Source organism: Erigeron canadensis, chromosome 2 (genome assembly GCF_010389155.1).
Source record: "Erigeron canadensis isolate Cc75 chromosome 2, C_canadensis_v1, whole genome shotgun sequence".
NCBI classification, from domain to species: domain Eukaryota; kingdom Viridiplantae; phylum Streptophyta; class Magnoliopsida; order Asterales; family Asteraceae; genus Erigeron; species Erigeron canadensis.
Window position 1 is genome coordinate 16,708,817 of NC_057762.1, and position 23,800 is coordinate 16,732,616.

Genomic DNA, 23,800 nt, shown 5'->3' on the forward strand with positions numbered 1-23,800 from the left:
TGAGATTCCACCTTTTGTTGTAAACCTTCTATTTGTTTTTCCAAAAATGTTGTTGGAACATACATTTTAGTTGGTTTAGGTGGAGTACCGACAGATTCTTGGTTTAGAAAATTTGATGCAATCTCTTCCAATTTAAAAATTGAAGATTCTTTAGTTTTGTATGAAGCATTTAGAGCATCATAATTAACCAGAAATTCATCTTTTGGTATTTTCTCAACTTCATCAGTGTCAAATTCGTCATCCGATGGACGAATAAATTGTTGTATCATACCAAGTCGAAGGAATTTTTCATCATACAAAGGTTCAATTTTTTTCTTTGGCTTTTTGTAATGGTGTGATATTCTCAAATCCCAGCCCAAGAAGAAGATCCTTTTTGTCAATATTTGACTTGTTGAAATAGGCAGTGAAATCCAAGAGAGGATTTTGTTCAACTTTATATAACTTTTCTTGATAGGAAAGTATATTCTTTTTAAATTTCTCAACTTGTTTTTCAAGATTCTCAATCTCTATGCCTTTTAGAAAGCAATTATGATTTAAGTCAGAAATCTTCCTTTCGAGTTCAACATTGTTTGGTTTAGCTTCTTGGAGCTTTTTATTAAGAATATCAACATCCATTTGTCCAGCATTTGCCCGAAGCCATTCATTGGTCTTTTGAGTTTCAAGATCTTGATTGGCTTTTTCAAGATCATGAATGGTCTTTTCAAGATTGTGACATTTTTGTAATAATTTAGAATCAGGAGAGGCATTCAACTCACATTCTTTAACCAAAATTTTATCTTTATATGATTGAAAATCTTGTTTAATAGCATCATGTTCAAAAAGTAATTTTGAATGTCCTTCAAAAAGTTTTGAAAATTCACTTTTAGAAAATGAAATGCTACTTTTTAACTTTTTGTTTGTTTTGGCTAAAGATTTGATATAAGTTGTCAAGTTTGACAAAGCTAATCTACATGACTCTTTATCTTTAATCAATGAAAAAGTAGAGTTAAGATTTACCTCATCATCTGGGTATTCATCATCAGTGCTTTCTGCTTCAAAGACTTTGTCCTTGGCCAACCTCGCCATAAAGCAAACATTAGCAGAGAGATCTTCATCCTTGTCATCTGAGAGTAATAGCCATTTATCATCTTCAGCGAGCAATGCATGTCCTGCTTCAACTTGTTTGGCTAACAGCATCTTCTGCTTGTAATACTTGTAGTTCCGCTTTCGAGGTTGCTTGCAATCAATAGCAAAATGACCAGTAACACCACAATTGTAGCACTTTTTGTCTGATGCCTTACCCTTCTCAACAACTTGTTTCTCATTACCTTCCTTCTTTTCACCGTGCTTTGATCCACTTGCTTCACCTTGCTCAAACTCTTAGGATGATAGTGTTCCTTCTTGGGAAATGCACTTGTAGAAGAAGTGCAGAGATTGTTGTTTGTTGGTCTCGCTTTGTAAAATTTTCTCTTGAAATGCTTTGTTACCGCGACAAGAGCTTGATATAGATCATCTGAGACACCATCTCTTGTAGCCAGCATATCATCTCCCTCCTCATCTGATGAAGAAATAACTACCATTTGCTTCTTAAGAGCTTCAGAAACCTTCCTCTCAACAATCAATGCCAAAGGATCAGGAGATACAACTTCTGGCATTTTGCTTGATGAAGCTTTGTTTAGAACTTGGTTTTCATTGAGTTTGAAGGATTCATAAAGAGTATGAATGGTGAACTTGGTCGAATTTTGGTGTTGCTTAATCTGTGTTCCAAAATCATCCCATTCTGGACCAAGAGCTTTGATGAATTTGATGTTTAACTCAATCTATGTTTTCTTAACATTGTTCTTCCTCAGTTCATTTATGACATTGCAGAACGTATAGTAAACAGCCTCAAGAGATTCATTTGGCAATTTGTTGAAGTTGTCAAACTCAGTCAAAACATTGGTCAATCTTATTGTCGAAGTCATGTCAGCTCCTTCCATCTGCCTGGCCACCTCATCCCATATCTCCTTGGTTGTATCGTAAGAATCAACTGAGCCATAGATTTCATCTGGTAGTGCTTGGTATAAGCATGATCTAGCTCTGTTATCTGCAGCTGTTCGATCTTTTTGTTCAGCATTCAAAAGATCAAGAGTGAGTATTGCACCAGTAGTTGGATGGCGATGAACTGCAAGTCCATTAAGGATGGAATCTTTAAGCATGTGACCATTTGTTTGACGTTCCACATAGTCCATAAATCTTTTCTTCCATAGTCCATAGGAACCACGGTAGAGAACGTAGAGAACTGGAGGTCTTGTATCTGAACCCAATGCCAATGCTTCACGAGAAGCCATCTGAAATTGATTTGGTTTGAAAATTGAATTGAATTAAGAGTTGAAGAAAAAACATGAATTGAAATGATCTAAAGAGGATCGTCTTAGAAGAGATCGTCCTAGAGGAGATCGTCTTAGATTGAAGGAAAGGTAAGACGATTTGAAAGAGATCGTCTTGGAGTATTTAGTGGAATTTGGCTAAGTAAGGAATGAAACTGAAATTGAAGTTTGTTTTTAGATTGAAGTTTAAGAAATGGAACGAACTAGAGAAGATCGTTTTGGTATTTGAGAAATGAGACGGTCTTGAGAAGATCGTCCTGGGTATTGTTGAGTTGAAGAATTTTTCTAAGTATTTTGTAAAGATTCAGACAGAGTAACAATATGTAATAGAAGGAAAGAAATTTGAGCAAAACCAATCTATAAGATCAGTTACCCAAGAACCTGAGACGATTTTGACAGGATCGTCCTAAGTTCAATGAGCTGAGACGATCTTAAAGAGATCGTCATAGCTTTCAGTCACAAAACTTTCAAGTGTAAACACTTTCCAAGTGTTTGAATTGACCAAACCAATCCTTACGGATTAGTTAGCCACAGTGAATTTGGTTCCCAACCAAAATTCACAAACAAACACTTCACCACACACAATCTCACTTGTTAGAACGATCTTGAGAAGATCGTCCTACAAGCCACAAAGCACAAGTATGAAAATTAAGCTTTCAAAGACTGAGACGATCTAAAAGAGATCGTCCTAGTCCAAATCGTCCAGAGATCATCTTCTTCATCAGCAAAGCAGATTTATACAAAAACTCCATTAACGACTTCAAAAAGCTTCAATAACTTTCGAATTACTAGGAGTTAGAACTTGAAATTAATTGCAAACTGCTCGTTTTCACTTCAGCTACACATCTATGAAAAAAATTCAACACAAAACACAACAGATTCGAATCCCAAATTTCGCGCTAAAAAGCCAAAATTCAAACTCGAGATTTATCTCGAATTAGAACTTGAAACTTGACAGGATTATGTTATTAACTACTAAGAATCTATTGGTGAACAAATAACTATGATTTTATTTGATTTGAAAGGTGAAAATTGAAGAAAGATGAAGATCGTTTTACGAACAGAATTTTTTTTTTAATTTTAATGAATCTGTGATTGAATTCAGTTATGGATCGATATCAGAATGATATTATGCTCTGATACCACATGTGATAACACGATTTCTACACCGAATTCACGTCATCAATGGCGGATTTGAGGTGTGTGTGTTTTTTGGTGTGAGTGTGTGTTTTGAGAGAGAAAGTGTGTGTGATTGGAAATTGGCTGATTGGAATTAATGTGTGTTAAAAGTTTTCCAAAGTTATGATCTCTAAGGTGTGAGGGGGTATTTAAAGTCTAAATACTCAGATATGCTAAATATCACATTTAGCCCCTCAACCTTAGTGATCATTTATCTATGACTTAACTACAAGTAAGTCCACTATTCTAAATTACAATTTATCACTATTTTTGGATTTCTAACAATTAGATAGAAAAACTCATGTTAGGACAACTAAATTGGTCCTAATAAGTCTATTCTTACATACTATAACACCTATTAGGACGCATTTTGTGGTATCTAAACACCTCATTATAGGACGCCTAAATTCGTCCTATCATTTTTTAGGACGCCATTACCTATTAGGACCCCTTTACATAAGACGCTTTTAGTATTGGTCCTATTAGATGAAAAGTCCTATAAAGTCACATTTTAGGACACTTTTAGGCGTCCTATTAACCAAGTTTTCTTGTAGTGCATGTTATCAAATTAGCATATTGTTAAATAGTAAAAAAATAAGATGAACATGGATAGGGCCTGTAACTAGTCTTTGGCCTTGTTTCCTTTTAAGTTAATAAACTTAGGTAATGTTTGATAATGTCTTAATTAAAAAATCATGACTTAATCTTGATTGATTTAATTCATTAAGTTGGCATGCGTATAATTTAGGACTATGAATAGATTATAATGCTGTTCTAAAAAAAAGCCAATCAAATATGTTTGTTATTAACTTCATAAGTAAAAAAACAACTATATTGACTTAATCCATACAGACATTATGTTTTCATTCAGTCACTTTCTACATTCAATCACTTAATGACTAAATAAACAAACAAGCCCTTAATAGTTAAGAACTTAATCATTCAGTCAAGTTTCATGTTTCTTTAGACTTAATACACAAAATAACCGTCAATTACTTATATTTTACTTAATACATACAGACATCCTTAACATTCAGCACTTACTGACTAAAAAAAGAAATGGGCCCTTTATCTACATAAAAAATTATCAAGAATTATAGAAAATCATCACCAGCAAAGTAAATGAAAAGTGAGGACAATCGACAAATTGAAATCGTGAAAACTTTGACAGCACCGCTTAGCCTTCGAAGAAGCAGACAAAGTAACAATCCCTTTTTTCCCTTTATAGAGTAGTTTAACTTATTACAATGCAGTTTAAGTTAGACGTCATTGTTATAGAGTGTAGACCATAAGGGGCAGGGTGTAGTCGGCTATTTATATCAGCAAAAAGCATCGGCTAGCAATGACTCTTTGGCAACCCTATAGCACATGCATCGGCTAGTTTTGGCTATATATATCGACATTTTTTTTGGCTAGATCTATGTTTTTCTTGGCTTCTATTGCCGGAATACATGCCGATAAAACTTGTCGATGCTCCTTAACGTTATATTGCATACTTTCCGGTGAGATCCGAAACGCCTATTTAGGGTTTCCGGTGGTTGCCGGCTAGAAGCGTTCACTTTTTTAACGGTGTAGTTGGCTATTTGACTACTTGTTGCTTCGGTTTTCCGGCGACCACTTTTTTGGGGTTTGCGGTTTAATCGATAGGGTTTCCGGTTGCCTTGTTTGTTTCTGTTTCCCGGCGAGCCCTTTCTTGGGTTTCCGGTGAACTGCTGCTGCTGCTGTTGGTTGCATCGGTTTTCTGGTGAGCCCTTTCTTAGGTTTATGGTTAACTGTTGCTGCTGGCGGTTAGTTTTCCGGCGAGCCCTTTCTTGGGTTTTAGGTGAACTACTGGTGCTTATATGTATATTTATCTTTTTACATTGCCATTAATTGCATGTTTGTGATTAGCTTGGTATTGTTAATTTAGCGGTAGTGTTGCAGGATTTTTCCTTGGTAGCGTTGCCGGATTCTGTTCCATTAAAGCAATAGGTAGCCGAAAAAAGTAGTTTTAACCGATGATGGTATCGTTGAACAATTTGGTTGTTGGTGTTATGTTAAATAGGCGATGATGATACAAATGTTCGTAAAAATGGGACTCAGATGATTTGAGGCATATCTTGGCGGGGTAAACCTCCGGGTTAGCAGTCATGGCGTCTCCGACTTCCGAAATTCCCGACCCCCAAATTCTGAGCCCAAATTTTTATTTTATAAAAAAGGTCACTTTTTATGTTTTCTGGCAACTTTGATTATTTTTCGGTTACCTTTTATATGTTTTTCCGACGTTAGTAAATTGGCAAGTTTTGACTAGTTTTGTTTGCTACACCATGCAATTTGGGAAAGTTTTGGCAACGACACATGTCGCCTTGTCATTGGCTAAAAACTTACCAAATTTGTCAATTTGTCAAAGTTTTGGCACTACACCATTACCCTAGTGCCAATCATTACGAAAAAGCTAATAACTTTAGTGTGTATGGATTCTCCACCATGCGAAAAAGAATAATCCTCCCACTGAATCTCTTCTACTTTAAAAGGACCCAAAATACCACTCATCACATAATGGTGCTTTCACACGTGTATGTATAACACTTTAATTCCTTGCATATATTCTTGATACATTCTTTCTATTGGGTAATGTAACATGTCCACTTGGTTGTACAATATTACTTCATGTTAGACAATGAAAAGTGTATCTTTATATAGAAGAACATTAACAATTTCTACATTCCATTTTGTTGCTGGTATATGTACAGAAATGATAATGATGTATATTGTGGAATATGGTTAATTAATTATAATGGACCACTTAGAAGATAACAAGAAAGTACGTTGAGGAAGCCTAATCGATCACATAACATCATTTGTTCCAAACCTGCAAGTAGTTAGCGATTCCTAGAGCAGTCGATAATTAAATCAGGATCGATGATGAGACATTATATATAAGATAACGAGAACAGTTTTTGGCTCTAACGTGCGTAAGACCCAAAGTCCCTCTTACATACAGGATATCAAATTAATTGTTGCTAGTTGGTTGTTTTATTAAATAATGAATGTTCATCCGATCCCTTCTGTTACACTGACATGAAAAATTGAGGATACAAGTTTTCATTGTCCAAGATTTATATCATGATGAAGCCAATACACAAGCATAGTAGACCAAGAAAAATGGTGCTGTGAAATCTATGTTTTGTTAATTATGTACTACACTTGATATAATTAATACTGCTGTTACCTAATTAGTTTTGGGGACAAAGAGAAGTAAGCTGACTTTTACAATGAGTTTTTTCTCAAAAGATCTCCGAAAGCAATAAAACTATTCGTCGTAGATCCTAAGCTACTTTGTTCTAAAGCCTCAAAGAAGTAAACAAAGTTATTCCTTCAATATTACGTACATTTACTTTATTGGTTCCTTGGTCTTGTCCGTCAATTTGCAAGAATCGAATTTGCAAGGGTCTGCCTCGATTAACAACTGAGCAACCTCATTCATGCTCGGACGAAGGGCTGCTGTCTTGCTTGTACAACGAATGGCTATGCGAAGAACCTTGATTATCTCATTTGTGAAATACCCCGAAAGTCTCTTGTCCAAAACCTCAAATGCTCCTTCTTTTGTTTCTACTTTGGTAGAAACCCAATATATGATGTTCTTGTTTTCTCCAAATTCTAGTTCCACTGGCTTCTTACCAGTTATTAGCTCCATTAGCACTACCCCGAAACTATAGACGTCACACTTTGTAGTTGCTTTGCACGAATATGCATACTCTAATTAACATCAATTTGTGGTTTAGTAATTTCTCATGAGTAAGTCTTAATATTCAAATAATAAATAATTTTTTACTTCTACAATTATGATTTTGTTATCATATACTCACAAATCAGTAACAGAAAACATAGAGCAGGAGAAAAATTCATTGTAAGTCAAACTAGTAGACCCATAGGATAAATTTTATGGTTCAATGAATTACCCAATATAGCCTGTCCATTTTGTTTTAAATTTGGTAATCATGAGTGTCCTACTAGCTTTGCAAGCAGACTAATCCCACAAGCTGACTCACTTTGCGAGCCCAGTATGTTCGTTTTGACACATCTAAATTAAATATGTTTCAGAATTTACCTGGTGCAAAGTATCCGTAGGAGCCTGCAAAAACAGTGGTGGTGGAGTCTTTCCCTCTAGCCCTTACAACTTTTGCTATCCCAAAGTCTGCAACTTTCGGTAGAAAATTTTTATCTAGTAGGATGTTTGTGGATTTTATGTCTCTATGAATGATGGGGGGCATCAGATCATGATGAAGATAGGCTAAACCTTGTGCTATACCGAGCGCAATTTGATGTCGTGTTGGCCAGTCCAAAAGACATTTGCCTCTATGAAGTGCATCCCAAAGGTTTCCATTTGGCATGTATTCATAAACCAACAGGTTACAATCCAAACTTGAAAAGTAACAATATAACTTCACAATGTTTTTGTGCCGTATGTTTCCTAGAGTCTCCACTTCTGTTTTCAACTCTCGGTTCATAATCTCTTGGTCATCAGCAGAGTCATCTTTTGTTTTCTGACTCCAAAGTCGTTTAACAGCTACGGCTTCTCCATTGCTAAGATCGATTTTGTAAACAGTACCCGAACTACCATGTCCAACCACATTCTTATCGATCATTGCTTCCACTATTTCATCCTGATCAAAACTTATTCTATGAAAACTTTTCACATTGTATGAAAAATAAGACGATGACCATGTTTCTTCGTGTTTTTGAACGTCTCTTTCTTTGCCAAACCATCGCTTAAGAAACAAAATGCCTCCAATCCCAATGATCCCAACCGAAACAACGATAACCCAAAGGTAATTAACCTTCTTCTTATTGTATTTTTCTGAACATATGGCGAAATTTTGTTCTGATAAGTTAGGCTGTTCAGAAACACAAAGTTTCGGGTTGCCTAAAAAGCTTTCTAACTCTCCTCCTTTTACGAAAGAAACAGGGATTGGTCCAGAAAGTTCATTATTGGAAAAGTTCATAGAACTTGGAAGCAGATCACAAAGGCTTTCTGGGATAGAACCAGTTAGAAGATTTCTAGACAGATCAAGAACATTTAGAGATGTTAATGAAGAGAGTGAATTGGGAATGTAAGAAGTAAGCTTATTTCCTTGCAACAGAAGAAGATTGAGGCGATTTAAATTGCCAATTTCAGAAGGTATTGGACCCGAAATATTGTTGTTGCTTAGATCAAGCTTTACAAGAGTATAAAGGTGTGAGATTTCAGAAGGGATGGGTCCAGAGATCATGTTACTTTGTAAGAACAATTCAGACAAGTTTCTAGCATTTCTTATTCCTAGAGGAATTGAACCAGTGAAAAAATTATAACTCAAATCGATAATCGACACAGAAGGGAGTGCTAGAATCCCTTCGGGTATATTACCCGACAAACGATTAGAACTTAGTCTAAAACGGATAACCGAAAAACACTTGGAATAACTTTGAGGCATGACACCAGAAAAGTTATTGTCAAGTGCTAACAAGTAAAGCAACTTACCTCCATTACATATCTCTTGTGGCAAGTCACCTGTTAACTGATTTTCTGACAAATCAAACAGCATCAAAGGTGAATATCTCCCTAGATTCCGTGGAACTTCACCGGTTAAGTAGTTGCTGTAAAGGGACAAACTGACCAAAGTTTTCGAGTCATCAAGCACACGTGGGATTTTTCCAGTGAGACTATTGTTGTAAAACTGCAATACTTTCAACTTGGGTAATCTGCATATGGATTCTGGTAGACTTCCAGTTAACTTGTTTACAGACATATCGATATCTGTTAGCTCGGTCAGGTTTCCGAGCTCTTGAGGTATTTCACCGACAAGGTTGTTGTAGTAAAGCTCAATAAGTTGCAAGTTTTTTAACAAACCAATTTCTTTTGGGACTGAACCAACTAGATAGTTTCCACATAATTCAAGGTCAACTAGAGATGTCATATTCCCAATGGTTTTGGGGATGGAACCACTAAGCATGCAAGTACTCAAGATCATGGATTTGAGCTTGGTCAGCTTGGAAATATCATCAGGCAATCTCCATAGATCAAAACCACCATTTTCATTGAAGTTTAGCACTTCAAGGTTTGTGAGGTTTACAAAAGACAAGGGAAATTTACCCGTAAAAGAACAAGAGGATAAATCAAGCAATCGGAGAACGACCATTGGAGAAAAGTCTGGCAAGTTTCCAGCAAGATTTGTATGTGTCAAGTTGAGTTCTTCAAGTGATGAACAGTTGGTTATGCTATATGGAAAGTTGCCATGAATATCATTATGACCAAGATTTAGAGTTTTCAGTTGCGGAAGGTAAGAACATATGTTTTCTGGGATCTGGCCTGATAGATTGGACCCCGAAAGATTGATTTTAACGACGTACCCTTTATCGTTACAAGCTACACCGGTGTAGGTGCATACATTGTTTCCATCCCAGTCATGGAAAGAGTTGCCTGATAGTGAAGTTTTTATTAGTGTGAAGAATTCAGTTTGGTTAAGAACGGTGGTTGCATAGGAGCTTGAAAGTGAAAAGACAAACATAAGATGGAAGATGAAAAAGGAGTGAAAACCCATTGGAGAAATTGTGAGTCAACTTTACAAACTGAAAAACTATGAAAAACTAAAATGTGTATGTAGCAATATTAGTAGGGGAGTAATGGAATAAGAGGTGATATATAAACGGGATGATTGGTCAATCATTATATTTGGGAGGTCAAAGATGTCAAGATGCTCTTGTAGCAACCAATTAACTTTTGTGGATTGGTTGCTAGTGTGTCTTACAACGGGTTAGGGAGAATAAAGTCTTTGAGTTCAAATTGCAGATAGGGGTTTTTTTTCGAGAAGTTCAACTAAAAGGATCTGCTCATCGAGAAAGTTATTTAAGGTGATAAGAACCTTCCAATATTCACGAGTAACTTAGACTAATGAAAAAACAAATAGTATACCGGTATAGGTTTATCCCATTAACCCTTTGTATAACTAAATACCCTCTTTTGATTCAAATAAAACAGGGGATAATAACCTATGGATGTAGTAAATTATGACAAAATGTCTATGTTATGTATTAATCTAATTGGAGGTCTATGTTATGTAACGAACTTACCAAAACTGTTTAAGTGATGCATGCTACCAGGTAATCTACAGGTAGCCGGTTAACATCTAAAGGGATAATGACATGTGAATGTAGTGAACTATGACAAAATGTCTATGTTATGTATTGATCTAATCGGGGGTCTATGTTATGTAATGAACTTACCAAAACTGTCTAAGTGATGCATGTTATTTATTGTTTCCAACTCCTCCCGAGTATTTGAGAACTGATATTTTCTTGTTTCCATTTAGTTATTTATTAATATCCCAAAAAGAGAAATGATGAATTCTAAGGTCAAGAGGATTTGATCTTTCAGCTTTAGGCTTGTGATGCGTTCTTCTAAGTTTGTTGTTTTGTTGCTTTAACTAAAATCTAGCAATTAGTTATTCTTTTTCATTTCAATTCTAAGTTATGCTTTAAGAAGCCATGTAAGAATACGTCCCATAGTCTCTCATTGTTTGTTTTTGTGTGTTGTATATATGTACCCTTAGATTTGTGTCTGTCAATGTGTATATGTTTGAGAATATATGTAATGATTGGTTTCAGGTTCTTGACCTTATAAGAGATCGTAATCTTCAAATGCGATTTTAATTTTTGAGATCTTTGATTTTTTGGTATATGATTGTGTTAGGGTTGATCGGAAAAATGGGGAGGTAGGTGGCGGCTAGAAGATATGGAGTAGAGGGTGCGGTAATTCGGGGACTCCCACGGGCTCGGGTCCCGGGGTAGGCGGCGCCTCGGGAAGAGGAACTTATATGTTTCCATAACTTATAATTATTTATATATGTTAAATAAATAAATTAATTATTAAAATTAAAAAATAAAGGGAAAAAATTGGTGACCAGCTTTAGCCTGTAACATGCATCCCTTAGACAGTTTTGGTAAGTTCGTTACATAACATAGACCCCCCGATTAGATCAATAGATAACATAGATATTTTGTTATAGTTTACTACATCCACAAGTCATTATCTCTTAAAAAAATGGATGGTAACCGGCTACATGTAGATTACCCGGTAGCATGCATCACTTAGACAGTTTTGATAAGTTCGTTACATAACATAGACCTCCGATTAGATCAATACATAACATAGACATTTTGTCATAGTTCGTTACATTCACAGGTCATTATCCCATAAAACAGCTTAACATGAAATAAGATAAATCATGAACAAGCTTACAAAATAAGAGATAAGACTATATCTAATAAATAAAAGATAATACACGATCAAGCTTATAAACTGATAAACCGCTTTCCCACATTGTACGACGTTTACAAGGAATATGTCCGCGCAATGCGACAATGATGGTGATAACGACACGGGATGGTGGTGGCGGCGGCGACTACAGGTGATGGCGGCGATAGGTGGTGGGGCGGCAATGATGGTAAATGTAAAAATAATTGATATTAAAGAATATCGTGTTATTACTTTAAGGATCGAGGAATTTATGTTAATAAATTATTTTATTAAAGATATTATAAGTATATTAATTAAGATGTTTCAATTAATAAATAAAGAAGAAAGATATTTTAAGTAGTATATATAATAATAATAATGACAAAAGTTACTAAGACTTTTTTTAATACGAAGACCCTTACAAATCTATATTATGCCCATAACATTGAGGCGTATTCTTACTTTTCACATCTTTTAATATTCGTCCTTGTTTTAGCATGTGTTTATATGATGTTTGTTCAAATTAAAGTAATGGGTAGTGATGTTTTGTGATGTGAAAAATGTGAGAATAGGTAGGAATATTTGTATGGTTAAAGTTAAAATTAAAGAATTTTAAATATTTATATTAAAGATTTTACAGATTTGTAAGTATATGATATGACAGATGACGTGACAATTAAGGGCATCTAAGGACGTCTATATAATTGGAGATAGTTTAATTAGGTTATGGGTTCGATCCTCATCCCATGCAAAGATTGGAGGGCCTTTTCTACCATTTAGGTAGAAACTGAAAGCAACCTCTCTACTTAGGTAGAGGTAAGGTCTGCCTACATCTTAACCTCCCCCATACACCGTCGAGGTATTGAGGCTCAAAACCCGTCGAAGGCGTCATTGAGCAGTTACTTACTTACTTACTTACGTCTTTTCGAGAATTGAAAAAAGTAGTTTCTTTTTCTTCTATTGATATGTGACGGATTGTTATATTGTCATTGTGGTATTTCCTTGTTTTTAGCCAGCGGGTCTATATATACACTTGCATACAATGAAAGGTAATATAATGGTCCATAGTAGCAAATTTTGGCATATATGACGTAGCTTTATGTGATACCCTCCCACTGTCTCTTTGTACAGAATAACATCAATATGCAATAGAGAGTGCATCACATAAATGCGATGTTCCGTAAAAGACCTGCATCAGATACTTTCCACCACTAGTGTGTTCTATTAGCCTATCCGGTCCGAAAGCAATATTCCACGAGATATTTAGGGATTTACTTGAAAATTCCTGCACTGAGATCCCTGTTGGGCAATAATTTGAAGCGTTTATCTTTTGTATGCCAAAACTTATGGTATATCCCTCCTGCGATACGCAGAACCTGTTGCACGAAACATCAACAGAATGCGTTGCGGCACAAAGGAACATCAGACTCTGCACAAGATAAAAAGGAAAAGAACTAATCATCTATAAATAAAGGGATTCGGTTCCACCTTTATGAGTAGATAGTTAAGGAAATGATTGAGAATGATCGAAGACCTAGGAAACCCTAGGAAACCCTAGGAAAAAGTCCATTTTGGCGCCATTCCTTTCCCGCTCAAATCATCTCCTATAAATAGGAGATCCAAAGACCTTCAAGGGACGATACAAATTATTCAGATACACATACATTACACTCATCTTGTTCGATTGGCGTAAAGAGGCTAGAACCCTACCTTCGGGGAATCGCCAACGATCAACCTCAAAATATCCACGATCCCATTTTCATCCTAACCTCGGTTCGGTGTACAAACATTTGGCGCCATCCGTGGGACCCGGCATTTAGATCCCTCAAACCCTAATTCTATTTTTACGACGAATCGAATCTTAGGAAAATGGCCAATGTTCTGCCCAGTTCTGAACAAAACAAACTGGAAACGGTTGAAAATGCCCCAACCGGGAACACTCCACCAGCAACCGAAATACCTCGCAACGGTGATCAACAAACTGATCACTAGGCTAATCAGAACTCTGACTGATATTCAGACGGGAGGAGAAAGAGGGACATTCTCAGCAGGATCCCCTCGCAGAGACCCGTCGTTATTCGACCCCAACTACATCCTTCGAAATTATGATCACATTCAGAGAACCGTGAGACACCTGAGAAGAATCGGGACCCTTGGCAGTACCAGCAGGGTGCTAGACTTCGATGAAGCAACAGAAGAAGGGTACGATCCGATTATGCCACCGAGGGGACTCCGAAGGCTCCCCCAAGGTGGAATAAGAAACCCTTACGGCTTCGGGATCAACAGCGAAGGCCTCCGGATCTAACCCCTTCAGATCAAAGGTCCTTTCAGATCAACGAAGCTTCCAAATCTGAGAGGCCCCGAAGCCTGAAAGATACCAAGATCCCCGAGGCCTACTGTGTGAAGAAGGCATCCGTAGGTACGACACACGAGCATACGGAGCATTGCCCTCGAGCAATCAACCCAGGGAAGTTGCGTTACATAGGTCTCGGAGAGTCCCCGTACCGAAAGAAGACCCGTGGTTGATCTAGAGTTCGATGTTACCTTTCTCAACATGATCTTTAGTGAAAAAGGTATGCCAACTGGTAATCAGTGGGGACAAAATAGAGTTTGATGTTACCTTTCTCAACATGATCTTTAATAAAATGGTACCGAACATCTATGTGCTTGGTTTTTGTATGCTGAACTGGATTGCAGGATATTGCAATGGCACTCTTGGAGTCACAGTAGATGGGAATTCTTTAAAACTGAAATCCATAATCAGTTAATTGTGTCTTCATCCATAGAACTTGTGAACAACAGCTAGCTGCAGGAACATATTCAGCTTCTGCAGTAGATGTGGATATACAGTTCTTCTTCTTTGAAGACCAACTTACCAACCTATCCCCTAAAAATTGTACACTTCCCGAAGTACTCTTTCGATCCAACTTACAACCTGCATGGTCAGCATCCGAGTATGTAACTAACTGAAAGCCGGTATCCTTTGGATACCACAAACCAAGGTTCACAGTACCTTTAAGGTAACGGAAAATCCTCTTGACGGCCTGAAAATGACTTTCTTTGGGATTGGCCTGGTACCTTGCACACATACATGTGGAAAACATAATATCTGGGCGACTGACAGTCAAATACACGAGTGACCCTATGATACTGCGATATTTCTTTTGATCAAAAGATTTACCATTTAAATCCGCATGAATTTTTGTTCGAGTCTCCATAGGTGTTCCAATTGGTTGACAATTTAACATATCAAACTTTTTTAACATGTTAAGGATATATTTATTTTGACAAATAAATGTACCAATGGACAACTGTTTGACTTGAAGACCAAGGAAAAATTTTAATTCACCTATCATACTCATTTCAAACTTGCTGATCATTAGTGCAGAAAAATTCTTGCAGTACTTAGGGTTAGTCGACCCAAAAATTATGTCGTCAACATAGATCTGGATTAAAATAATGTCACGACCTTGTCGTTTAATGAACAAGGTAGTATCAATTGAACCTTTATTGAACCCAGATTTCAAGAGAAAAGCGGTGAGAGTGTCATACCAGGCACGAGGAGCTTGTTTCAAACCGTACAATGCCTTATCTAACCTGTAGACATAATCTGGATGTGTAGAGTTCACAAAACCTTCTGGTTGTTCAACATAGACTTCTTCCTTTAGAACTCCGTTCAAAAATGTTGTTTTGACATCCATTTGATATACAGTTATGTTCTTGTAAGCAGCATAGGCAGGAAACATACGTATTGCTTCAATTCGTGCAACAGGTGTAAACGTCTCATCATAATCTATGCCATCTTGATGACAATATCCCTTTGCAACCAAACGTGCTTTGTTTCAGACAACAACTCCGTTTTCATCCTTTTTGTTCTTGAAGATCCACTTGGTTTTAATTGGTTCTTTGTTCTTGTAAGGATTTGGAACCAATCTCCACACTTGAAGTCTCTCAAATTGATTGAGTTCTTCCTGCATAGTTTTCACCCAATTTGGACTACTGAGTGCCTCATTGACAGTTTTTGGTTCAACTATACTAAGGAAATTCACAAACAGGCATTCATTAACAGAGGTAGATCTTGTCTGTATTTCTGAGTCTGGGTTGCCAGTTATCTGAGAAATTGGATGAGATCTAGTCCATTTGGTTGAGTGAGGAAGAGGTTCTTGTGGATCATTCAATTCTTCAGTATCAATAAAAGTCGGAGTGTGTTGTGCAATTACTTGCTCAAATGAAGTTGCCATTGGTTCAACAAAGTCTTCAGAGGTATAAACTTCAGGATTAGTAGCAGGATTTGTCACTTGAGAAATATGAGTATTTGGACCTTGCAACTCAGAAATGGCAGTATGAAGAGGAAAATCAGATGATGGAGATGATATATCTAAAATGAGTGATGGTGATGACTCATTGTCTCCATTTGGTGCTGAAGAAGTATTCATGGTACTGGAAAGTGTATTTGTATCTAAACCGGGTTCAGACATTCTTGGATGATCATGGTAAAATTCTTCAAACAAAATATCCAAATCCTTTGTGGCCAGAGTACTGAATTGAGATTTGACATTTGAAGCGGTTATTGTTGCGGAAACTTGTGGTCGATTAAGTTTGGGTCTTGAACTGTTTTGTTCAAGAACCATTCCAGAGAGTTCATCAAATCAAACATTCATACTCTCAACTATCTTCTTCGTCCGACGATTGTACACACGATATGCAATCGATTCTCTTGAGTAACCAATAAAGTATGCCTCATCACCTTTTGGTTCAAACTTACCCAAATTGTCTCGATCATTGAGTACATAACAAACACATCCAAAAATGTGTAAGAAGTTCACATTGGGTTTTTGATGGGTGGTGTTTATTCTTGTCTTTAAATTTATGTTGTACAAGTAACTATCTAAACTAACACACACTTTAACGAGGGGAGAACCCGGTCAATGCAATATAGCCTAGTGGTAAGTTACAGGATCGTTCGCAGGGACGCATTGCGTTACCTAATCTAGTAGTACGTGTAATTCTAGTTTGTTTGGGGGTTTGTTACTAACTCCTAATAAACTAATACTTTTGACAGTAAAATAAATAAAATCTAACCACGCGCTTTGCAGCGAGAGGCTAATGTGAAAATAGTTTAGAAAAAGCAAATAACAGTAATTAAATTAAAATACTTGTTTGGCATCTTCGATCTCATGGTACGACCAAATACTATCTTAATGGTTTGTTAGCCTGTTGGAAACTTAATCACGGTTCAGATTCTTGTTAGATTCACTTTACCTATTTAGTAGTGTTGTCGCTAGACTCACACTACCTTTTAAAACAAATTCTCGCTAGATTCATTGTTTTAAGCATTATGATCTAAAGTTTGTGTTACTAATTCATATTTTAATTACCTGGCTCTTAAGCCATGACCAGATAAAATTCCCTCCGGTGACCACAGTGCTCGTTTCCAAGTCAAAGGATCGCGTCTGGTATTGTTAACCTTCATGTTCAATTCATCCTAGTTACTATGATTCTGGATCCCTCAGTTACAAGTGAATCACTTTTTACTTCTAGTTATAGACCGACTAGTTGTTTTCTGTCCTAGCATATTAGTCCTAGTGCATGATCATAGACAACCATTAGAATTAAACTAATATGTTCAGATATAAAACCAATAGCAACATGAATTAATAATAAACATGGATCTACGATAAATAGTAAAGCACATTCCAACAGAATATAAACAAACACAGTAAAACAATAAGCGTCTACATGATCACATTGATCCAAACAAGTATTCAGCCTACTAGCCTAGCATTATTAAAGGAATAACAAAGTCTGAGAAGATAAAAGACATAGTTCAATAACAAAGAGTAAATAAAGATGAAAGATCTAGACCAAGAGTGAAGATCGGAAGGTGTTTAGATGCTCCAAAACCTTCTTGGAATCTGCAATTTCGATCTAGGGTTATTCCTGGGCGGCTAGGGCTGCTGAATCAGCTCTCTCTTAGGGTTTTGAGGGTTAGTACGACTTAAATAGGGGTTTAAGTCGGTTTCAGATCTGGGCTGACCAGCGACGCTGGTGAGCTGACCAGCGGCGCCGGTCCTGGGCTTTCTTGGGCTAGCGGCGCTGGTTGATCGACGAGCTACCGCTGGTGAACGAGTAGCGGCGCTGGTTGGCTGGGGAGCGGACGTTGGTGAGTACCAGCGGCGCTGGTTAGGTGGCCAGCGGCCGCTGGTGGCTACTGTCTTGCACTTGTGTCTTTGTTTGGCTCCCGAACCACTTCCTTGTGTCTTGTAACTTCATAGGCTTCCTTCTTGAGTCACATGATGTCATTTACCCTCTCTCGCTTTTTCCAGGAATCTGCATAATCACATCATTCATTAAGTACCAATAGTTCCGGAATAATAACTCATTTAAGCATAGAAATGAAGCCTTTCTTTAGGAGTTTTTATCACAAAATGGACGCTCATCATATACCCCCACACTTAAGCTTTTGCTTGTCCTCAAGCAAATAGTCCAAGAAAAATAGAACAATTGATGAGTGGACATTTTAAGTGTTAAAGTATTCTACAATATTGAATTCATTTGAAAGTATAGTCATGCAAAATTATTTTGAGAAAGCTTTAGACAAAATCAGTAAGCTATAGTTAGAGGTTAGATAATCAGTCAATCAAAACTAAAAGCTAACGTTTTATTTGTGTTAATACCTCTAAAACAATTCTATACTTCCACATGTCTTACAGCTCAATCTTACTATCTTTTGTAGACTAGTTAAGCACTTAATTCAAGTTTGTATAGCAATCAGAACTACTAGCTACTAGCAAGGCATTTATATGTCAAAAGTGTGTGTACTTGTGAGTCACTACTTAGATATACTCCTACACTACAGTCATGTTTGCTAGCTAGATACAAAAGCAGTCATACAATATTATCATCTTAATAGTTGAGACAGCGGTGACAGGTCGGTGATTCCTCACGCGCAAAGCGACATAACTCAACTAAAAGTTTTACATCAAGACAGTGGTGACAGGTCGGTGGTTCCCCACGTGCAAAGCGACTTAACTTGATGCATTTATATAGATTTTACTCATTAATAGTTCTTTGAACTTTTATTTAATCTACTGATTGCCTTTTCTTTAAGATTTACTACATTATTCATGCAATAGACATTATCAGAGATCCCAGATGACTTATTATTCTACTCCGCATGCAACTCATTCTCATTAAATAGTGTAAGATTTAAGGTAAACCATACATCTAAATTAGTTCCTACACAAGCACGTCTATTAAGTCCAATTAATATACCTATGCTAATGACTAGATAGCTCTATATTGCTAGGTATATTAAAGTCCGGTTAGGTGTGATATGGCAAACATAATCGCATACGGTTTCAGTCTAAGCTCTAATCCAGTTGGAAGCATGAACAGCCACAAATCTATAGTTAAGCTACCAATTCTAACCGTTCATCCTACCAAGCTAATGTTGCTTAATTATCGTCATCTTTTGTCTACTTACAAAGCTTATAATCTCAAAATAGTTTTCAGACACTTAAAACTTAAAATTTGCATGAAATAAGTAGTAGAAAACTTGTTTAAAATCAAAAAATTTGACCAAGGGTTTTTCCTATTCCATCCCCCACACTTAAATTGTACAACGCCCTCGTTGTACTAGACATACATAAGAAAAGGGTAATAGGAAAAATTCGTAAAACTTAATTGTAAAAGGATTAACGAAACTTTCTGGGTCTGAAATTGCATGTAATTGTTTGAAGATGGCATTTTGTGGAGCGACTTGAACATGATGAGCTTCTAGTAACTTCAATCGTCTCCATTTGATGGCGATCCATGGTTGCTTCTCCATCTTCTTTTCTTTTTGGTATTTTCTGATTTTTAATTTGTTTTTTGGATTTTTGGGTTTTCTGATTTTTTTTGTATTTTTGGCGATCTGGTGTGCAAAACGGAGTTGTAAACGACGCTGATTGGGTGAAAAGTGGTACTGGTGGTGACCAGCGGCGTTGGTGAGGTTCCAAGCTGCCCTGATGTTGTCCCAGCGGCGCTGGTTCTTGACTAGCGGCGCTCGTGGCTCCTGTACATGTTCTAAAATCTGATTTCTTCAGCGATTTGATGCTCGAACTCCCCCACACTTAGCTTTTGGCCAAGTGCATGGTTTCCTTCAGACTACAAAGCATTATACTTCTGCACACTTCGATCAATTTATCAAAATAGAAAAATACGAGCTAACACAAAAACGAAAAGTAAAAACATAAAATACGATTGCAATAAGTTACTTGTTTCTTCAATCTTCGAAAGCTTGCATCTGTGATACTCATAAAATATCACAAATGATAAAATTTAAAACAATCACTTGGTTGCAATTAGTCACAATTTCCTAAAAATAAAAAATAAAAATTACTGTTTGGGTTGCCTCCCAAGAAGCGCTAAGTTTAACGAGTCTTCAGCCGAACTCGGTCTAGGAACTAGGTTGAGGAGTACGGGTTAGGCCTAGGGCCGGTACCCGTTGGTGAACGTTCGAAGTGACTTATAGCTTCCTTAACGTTAGTTCCTTTCTTCTCCTCCGAGTTTTTTGAGTTCCTTTTCACTTCAATATCTTCATTTACCTCCACATCGATCTGTGTATGAAGTCCAGGGTTGGTTAGGTTGAAGATGGGCTTAGTTTCGCAAAAATCGGAGTTGCAGGGGGTATCAGCGGCGCTGGTGGTGTCCAAGCGGCGCTGGTTGGTGTCTTGAAGGGTACCAGCGGCGCTGGTTTTCGCCTCTAGGCGTGCCAGTGGCGCTGGTTGTTGTCCAGGGCGCTGGTTGTCTCCAGGTGGGTGACTAGCGGCGCTGGTTGCTCTGTTTCAGTTTTGGTCTTCGCCTTCTTGTATGATTCGGCTTCTTCTTTGTATTTGATCCTCTGATCAATGTAAAATTCCTTTAAGTGTTCCAAATAACTCGCCTTCCGAATCTTGTTTTCCTTTTTGTCTTTCTCCATCTTCTCTTCAATTTTCCTATATACTTCATTTTCTAGGAACCCATAGGCCATTAACTCACCAACCTCCGTGAGCTCTTTTCCTAGTATTCTTTCTAGCGTGGCAGCACTATCCCTTCTCAATCCGTTGCTGAATTTCTTCATTAATGTAGCACAATCAACCTCATAAATATAGCAATGTTCCTTTATTATTTTAATTCTTTTCCACGTCGTCTTTACTGACTCTCCTTTACCTTGTCTAAACTTCTCCAACATTTCTTGTAATTGAAATTGGTGTTGCAACCTCACACAATAAGGGATTGCGTCTCCTCTCCTAACTGCTTCTGCCAAGACTTGCACTCTCTTCAAATCTTGGATTTCTTCCTCCTCTTCGTCTCCTGATTCTTTGAGTTCCGCTTCATAGAATCTTTCTTCCAAACTCTTCATCCTAAATTCACCCGGCTGAGTGTGGAAGCATCCATAAGCGGCTTTATCGAGGGCACGTCGGGTATAATCTTCCATCCCGTAATAGAATAAATCCGTTACTTCTAGGTCATGGCAATGTGCCTTTTTTCTTATCCTTTCTGCTATGAACTTCATACGTTCCCATGACTCATCTATTTCCTCATATTCATCTTGTTTGAATTCCTACATTTCCAGAATCGGATCCCTAATTCCATAGTGGAATTGAAACTCTCTTTCCATTTGAACGTACTTCGGGTAGTTCTTTTCATCTTCCATCCTCATGCACATTGCTTCACGCTTTTGCTCCTCCTTTATCCCGCCTTCCTTCTGATAGCTGCCTTTCTTTGATGGTCTCTCTCCTAAGATGCTTTCGGGGTCCCCTTTGAATATTCCTTCAGATTTTAGTTCAGCTATGAAGTCATGGTTTTCATTGTATTCTCTTTCCTCCTGAAGTCTTTTCCTTTCGAGAAATTCCAAGGCATTCTTCGTGTTATTTAGGAACAAAGTTCTTGCTACCTTGTCGCTTAACCTACTTTTCTCTTCCTCTCTAAGACCATAATAGAACCAAACAATATAGTCGGACAATTTCAAATTCTCATCTCCTAGTAACTTAACGGTTTCATTCATTCTCACCCAAGCATCTTCCCATTTCTCAAACCACAATTGTTGGAAGTTTTCCAAATTTCGCCTAAGTATGCCTTCCCGGCTGTTATCTAGAGGTCCAGAAGTTGTCGGTGCCTTAAACAAAATTTCGGAGGGTTGGAAGTGTTACCCAGCGGCGCTGGTATGCCTTCAGCGGCACTAGTCTGGGTTTCCAACGGCGCTGGGTTACTTCCAGTGGCGCTGGTCTGGGTTTCCAACGCCGCTGGGTTACTTCCAACGGTGCTGGCTAGTGTTGTGCAGAATTTTCCATCTCCAAATTATGTTTCGTTGCCTTCCTTTGGTTCCAGATATGAGCCCTCTGTTCCTCTCCAATGCATTATTCCTATCTTGACTGAAATAACTAAACAAAAACTAAAGAAAAAGAAACAGGAATGAAAAAGGACAAAGAAACACGAAAACGATTAGTAACTTCTAAAACAAAATGAAATCTTAACTAACTTAAATGCAAACAATCTAGTCTTACTTCTAGAAAACAGTCAAAAGAAAATATTTTTCGATTTTTAAAATTCAAGAAAAATGAAAATGCAAACTAATTAAGCTAACCCTAATTTTAACCTAATTTGACCTAATCTTCTATTTAACCTAATTTGACCTAAAATGAAATACTGAAAAGTAACTACTTCGTGCCGAAACACAAAGTAGGGTCAAACTACACTACTAAACCAAGAATGTGTCGCGTCCCCGGCAGTGGCGCCAAAAGACCTGATGGGTGGTGTTTATTCTTGTCTTTAAATTTATGTTGTACAAGTAACTATCAAAACTAACACACACTTAAACGAGCGGAGAACCCGGTCAATGCAATATAGCCTAGTGGTAAGTTACAGAATCGTTCGCATGGACGCGTTGCGTTACCTAATCTAGTAGTGCGTGTAATTCTAGTTTGTTTGGGGGTTTGTCACTAACTCCTAATAAACTAATACTTTTGACAGTAAAATAAATAAAATCTAACCACGCGCTTTGCAGCGAGTGGCTAATCTGAAAATAGTTTGGAAAAAGCAAATAACAGTAATTAAATTAAAATACTTGTTTGGCATCTCTGATCTCATGGTACGACCAAATACTATCTTACTGGTTTGTTAGCCTGTTGGAAACTTAATCACGGTTCAGATTCTCGTTAGATTTACTTTACCTAGTTAGTACTGCTATCGCTAGACTCACACTACCCTTTAAAACAAATTCTCGCTAGATTTATTGTTTTAAGCATTATGACCTAAAGTTTGTGTTACTAATTCATCTTTTATTTACCTGGCTCTTAAGCCATGAGCAGATATAATTCCCTCCGGTGACCATAGTACTCGTTTCCAAGTCAAAGGATCGCGTCCGATATTGTTAAGCTTCACGTTTAATTCATCCTAGTTAATATGGTTCTGGATCCCTCGGTTACAAGTGAATCACTTTTTACTTCTAGTTATAGACCGACTAGTTGTTTTCTGTCCTAGCATATTAGTCCTAGTGCATGATCATAGACAACCATTAGAATTAAACTAATATGTTCAGATATAAAACCAATAGCAACATGAATTACTAATAAACATGGATCTACGATAAACAGTAAAGCACATTCCAACAGAATATAAACAAACACAGTAAAACAATAAGCGTCTACATGATCACATTGATCCAAACAAGTATTCAGCCTATTAGCCTAGCATTATTAGAGGAATAACAAAGTCTGAGAAGATAAAAGACATAGTTCAATAACAAAGAGTAAATAAAGATGAAAGATCTAGACCAAGAGTGAAGATCGGAAGGTGTTTAGATACTCCAAAACCTTCTTGGAATCTGCAATTTTGATCTACGGTTATTCCTGGGCGGCTAGGGCTGCTGAATCGGCTCTTTCTTAGGGTTTTGAGGGTTAGTTCGACTTAAATAGGGGTTTAAGTCGGTTTCAGATCTGGGCCGACCAGCGGCGCTGGTGGGCTGACCAGCGGCGCTGGTCCTGGGCTTTCTTGG

The 23,800-nt window shown here is 37.3% G+C and overlaps 1 protein-coding gene across 1 annotated transcript; it reads right to left on the reverse strand.

Annotated features, from left to right (window-relative positions):
* Positions 1-6,595: 6,595 nt before the first annotated feature.
* Positions 6,596-10,145, reverse strand: LOC122589279 (receptor protein-tyrosine kinase CEPR1-like). Its single transcript, XM_043761554.1, has 2 exons — positions 7,618-10,145; positions 6,596-7,265 (listed from the first exon to the last, which is right to left on the reverse strand). The coding sequence occupies exons 1-2, from the start codon at positions 10,085-10,087 to the stop codon at positions 6,901-6,903; spliced, it is 2,835 nt and encodes a 944-aa protein (XP_043617489.1). The 5' UTR covers positions 10,088-10,145; the 3' UTR covers positions 6,596-6,900.
* Between the last annotated feature and the right edge of the window lie 13,655 nt (positions 10,146-23,800).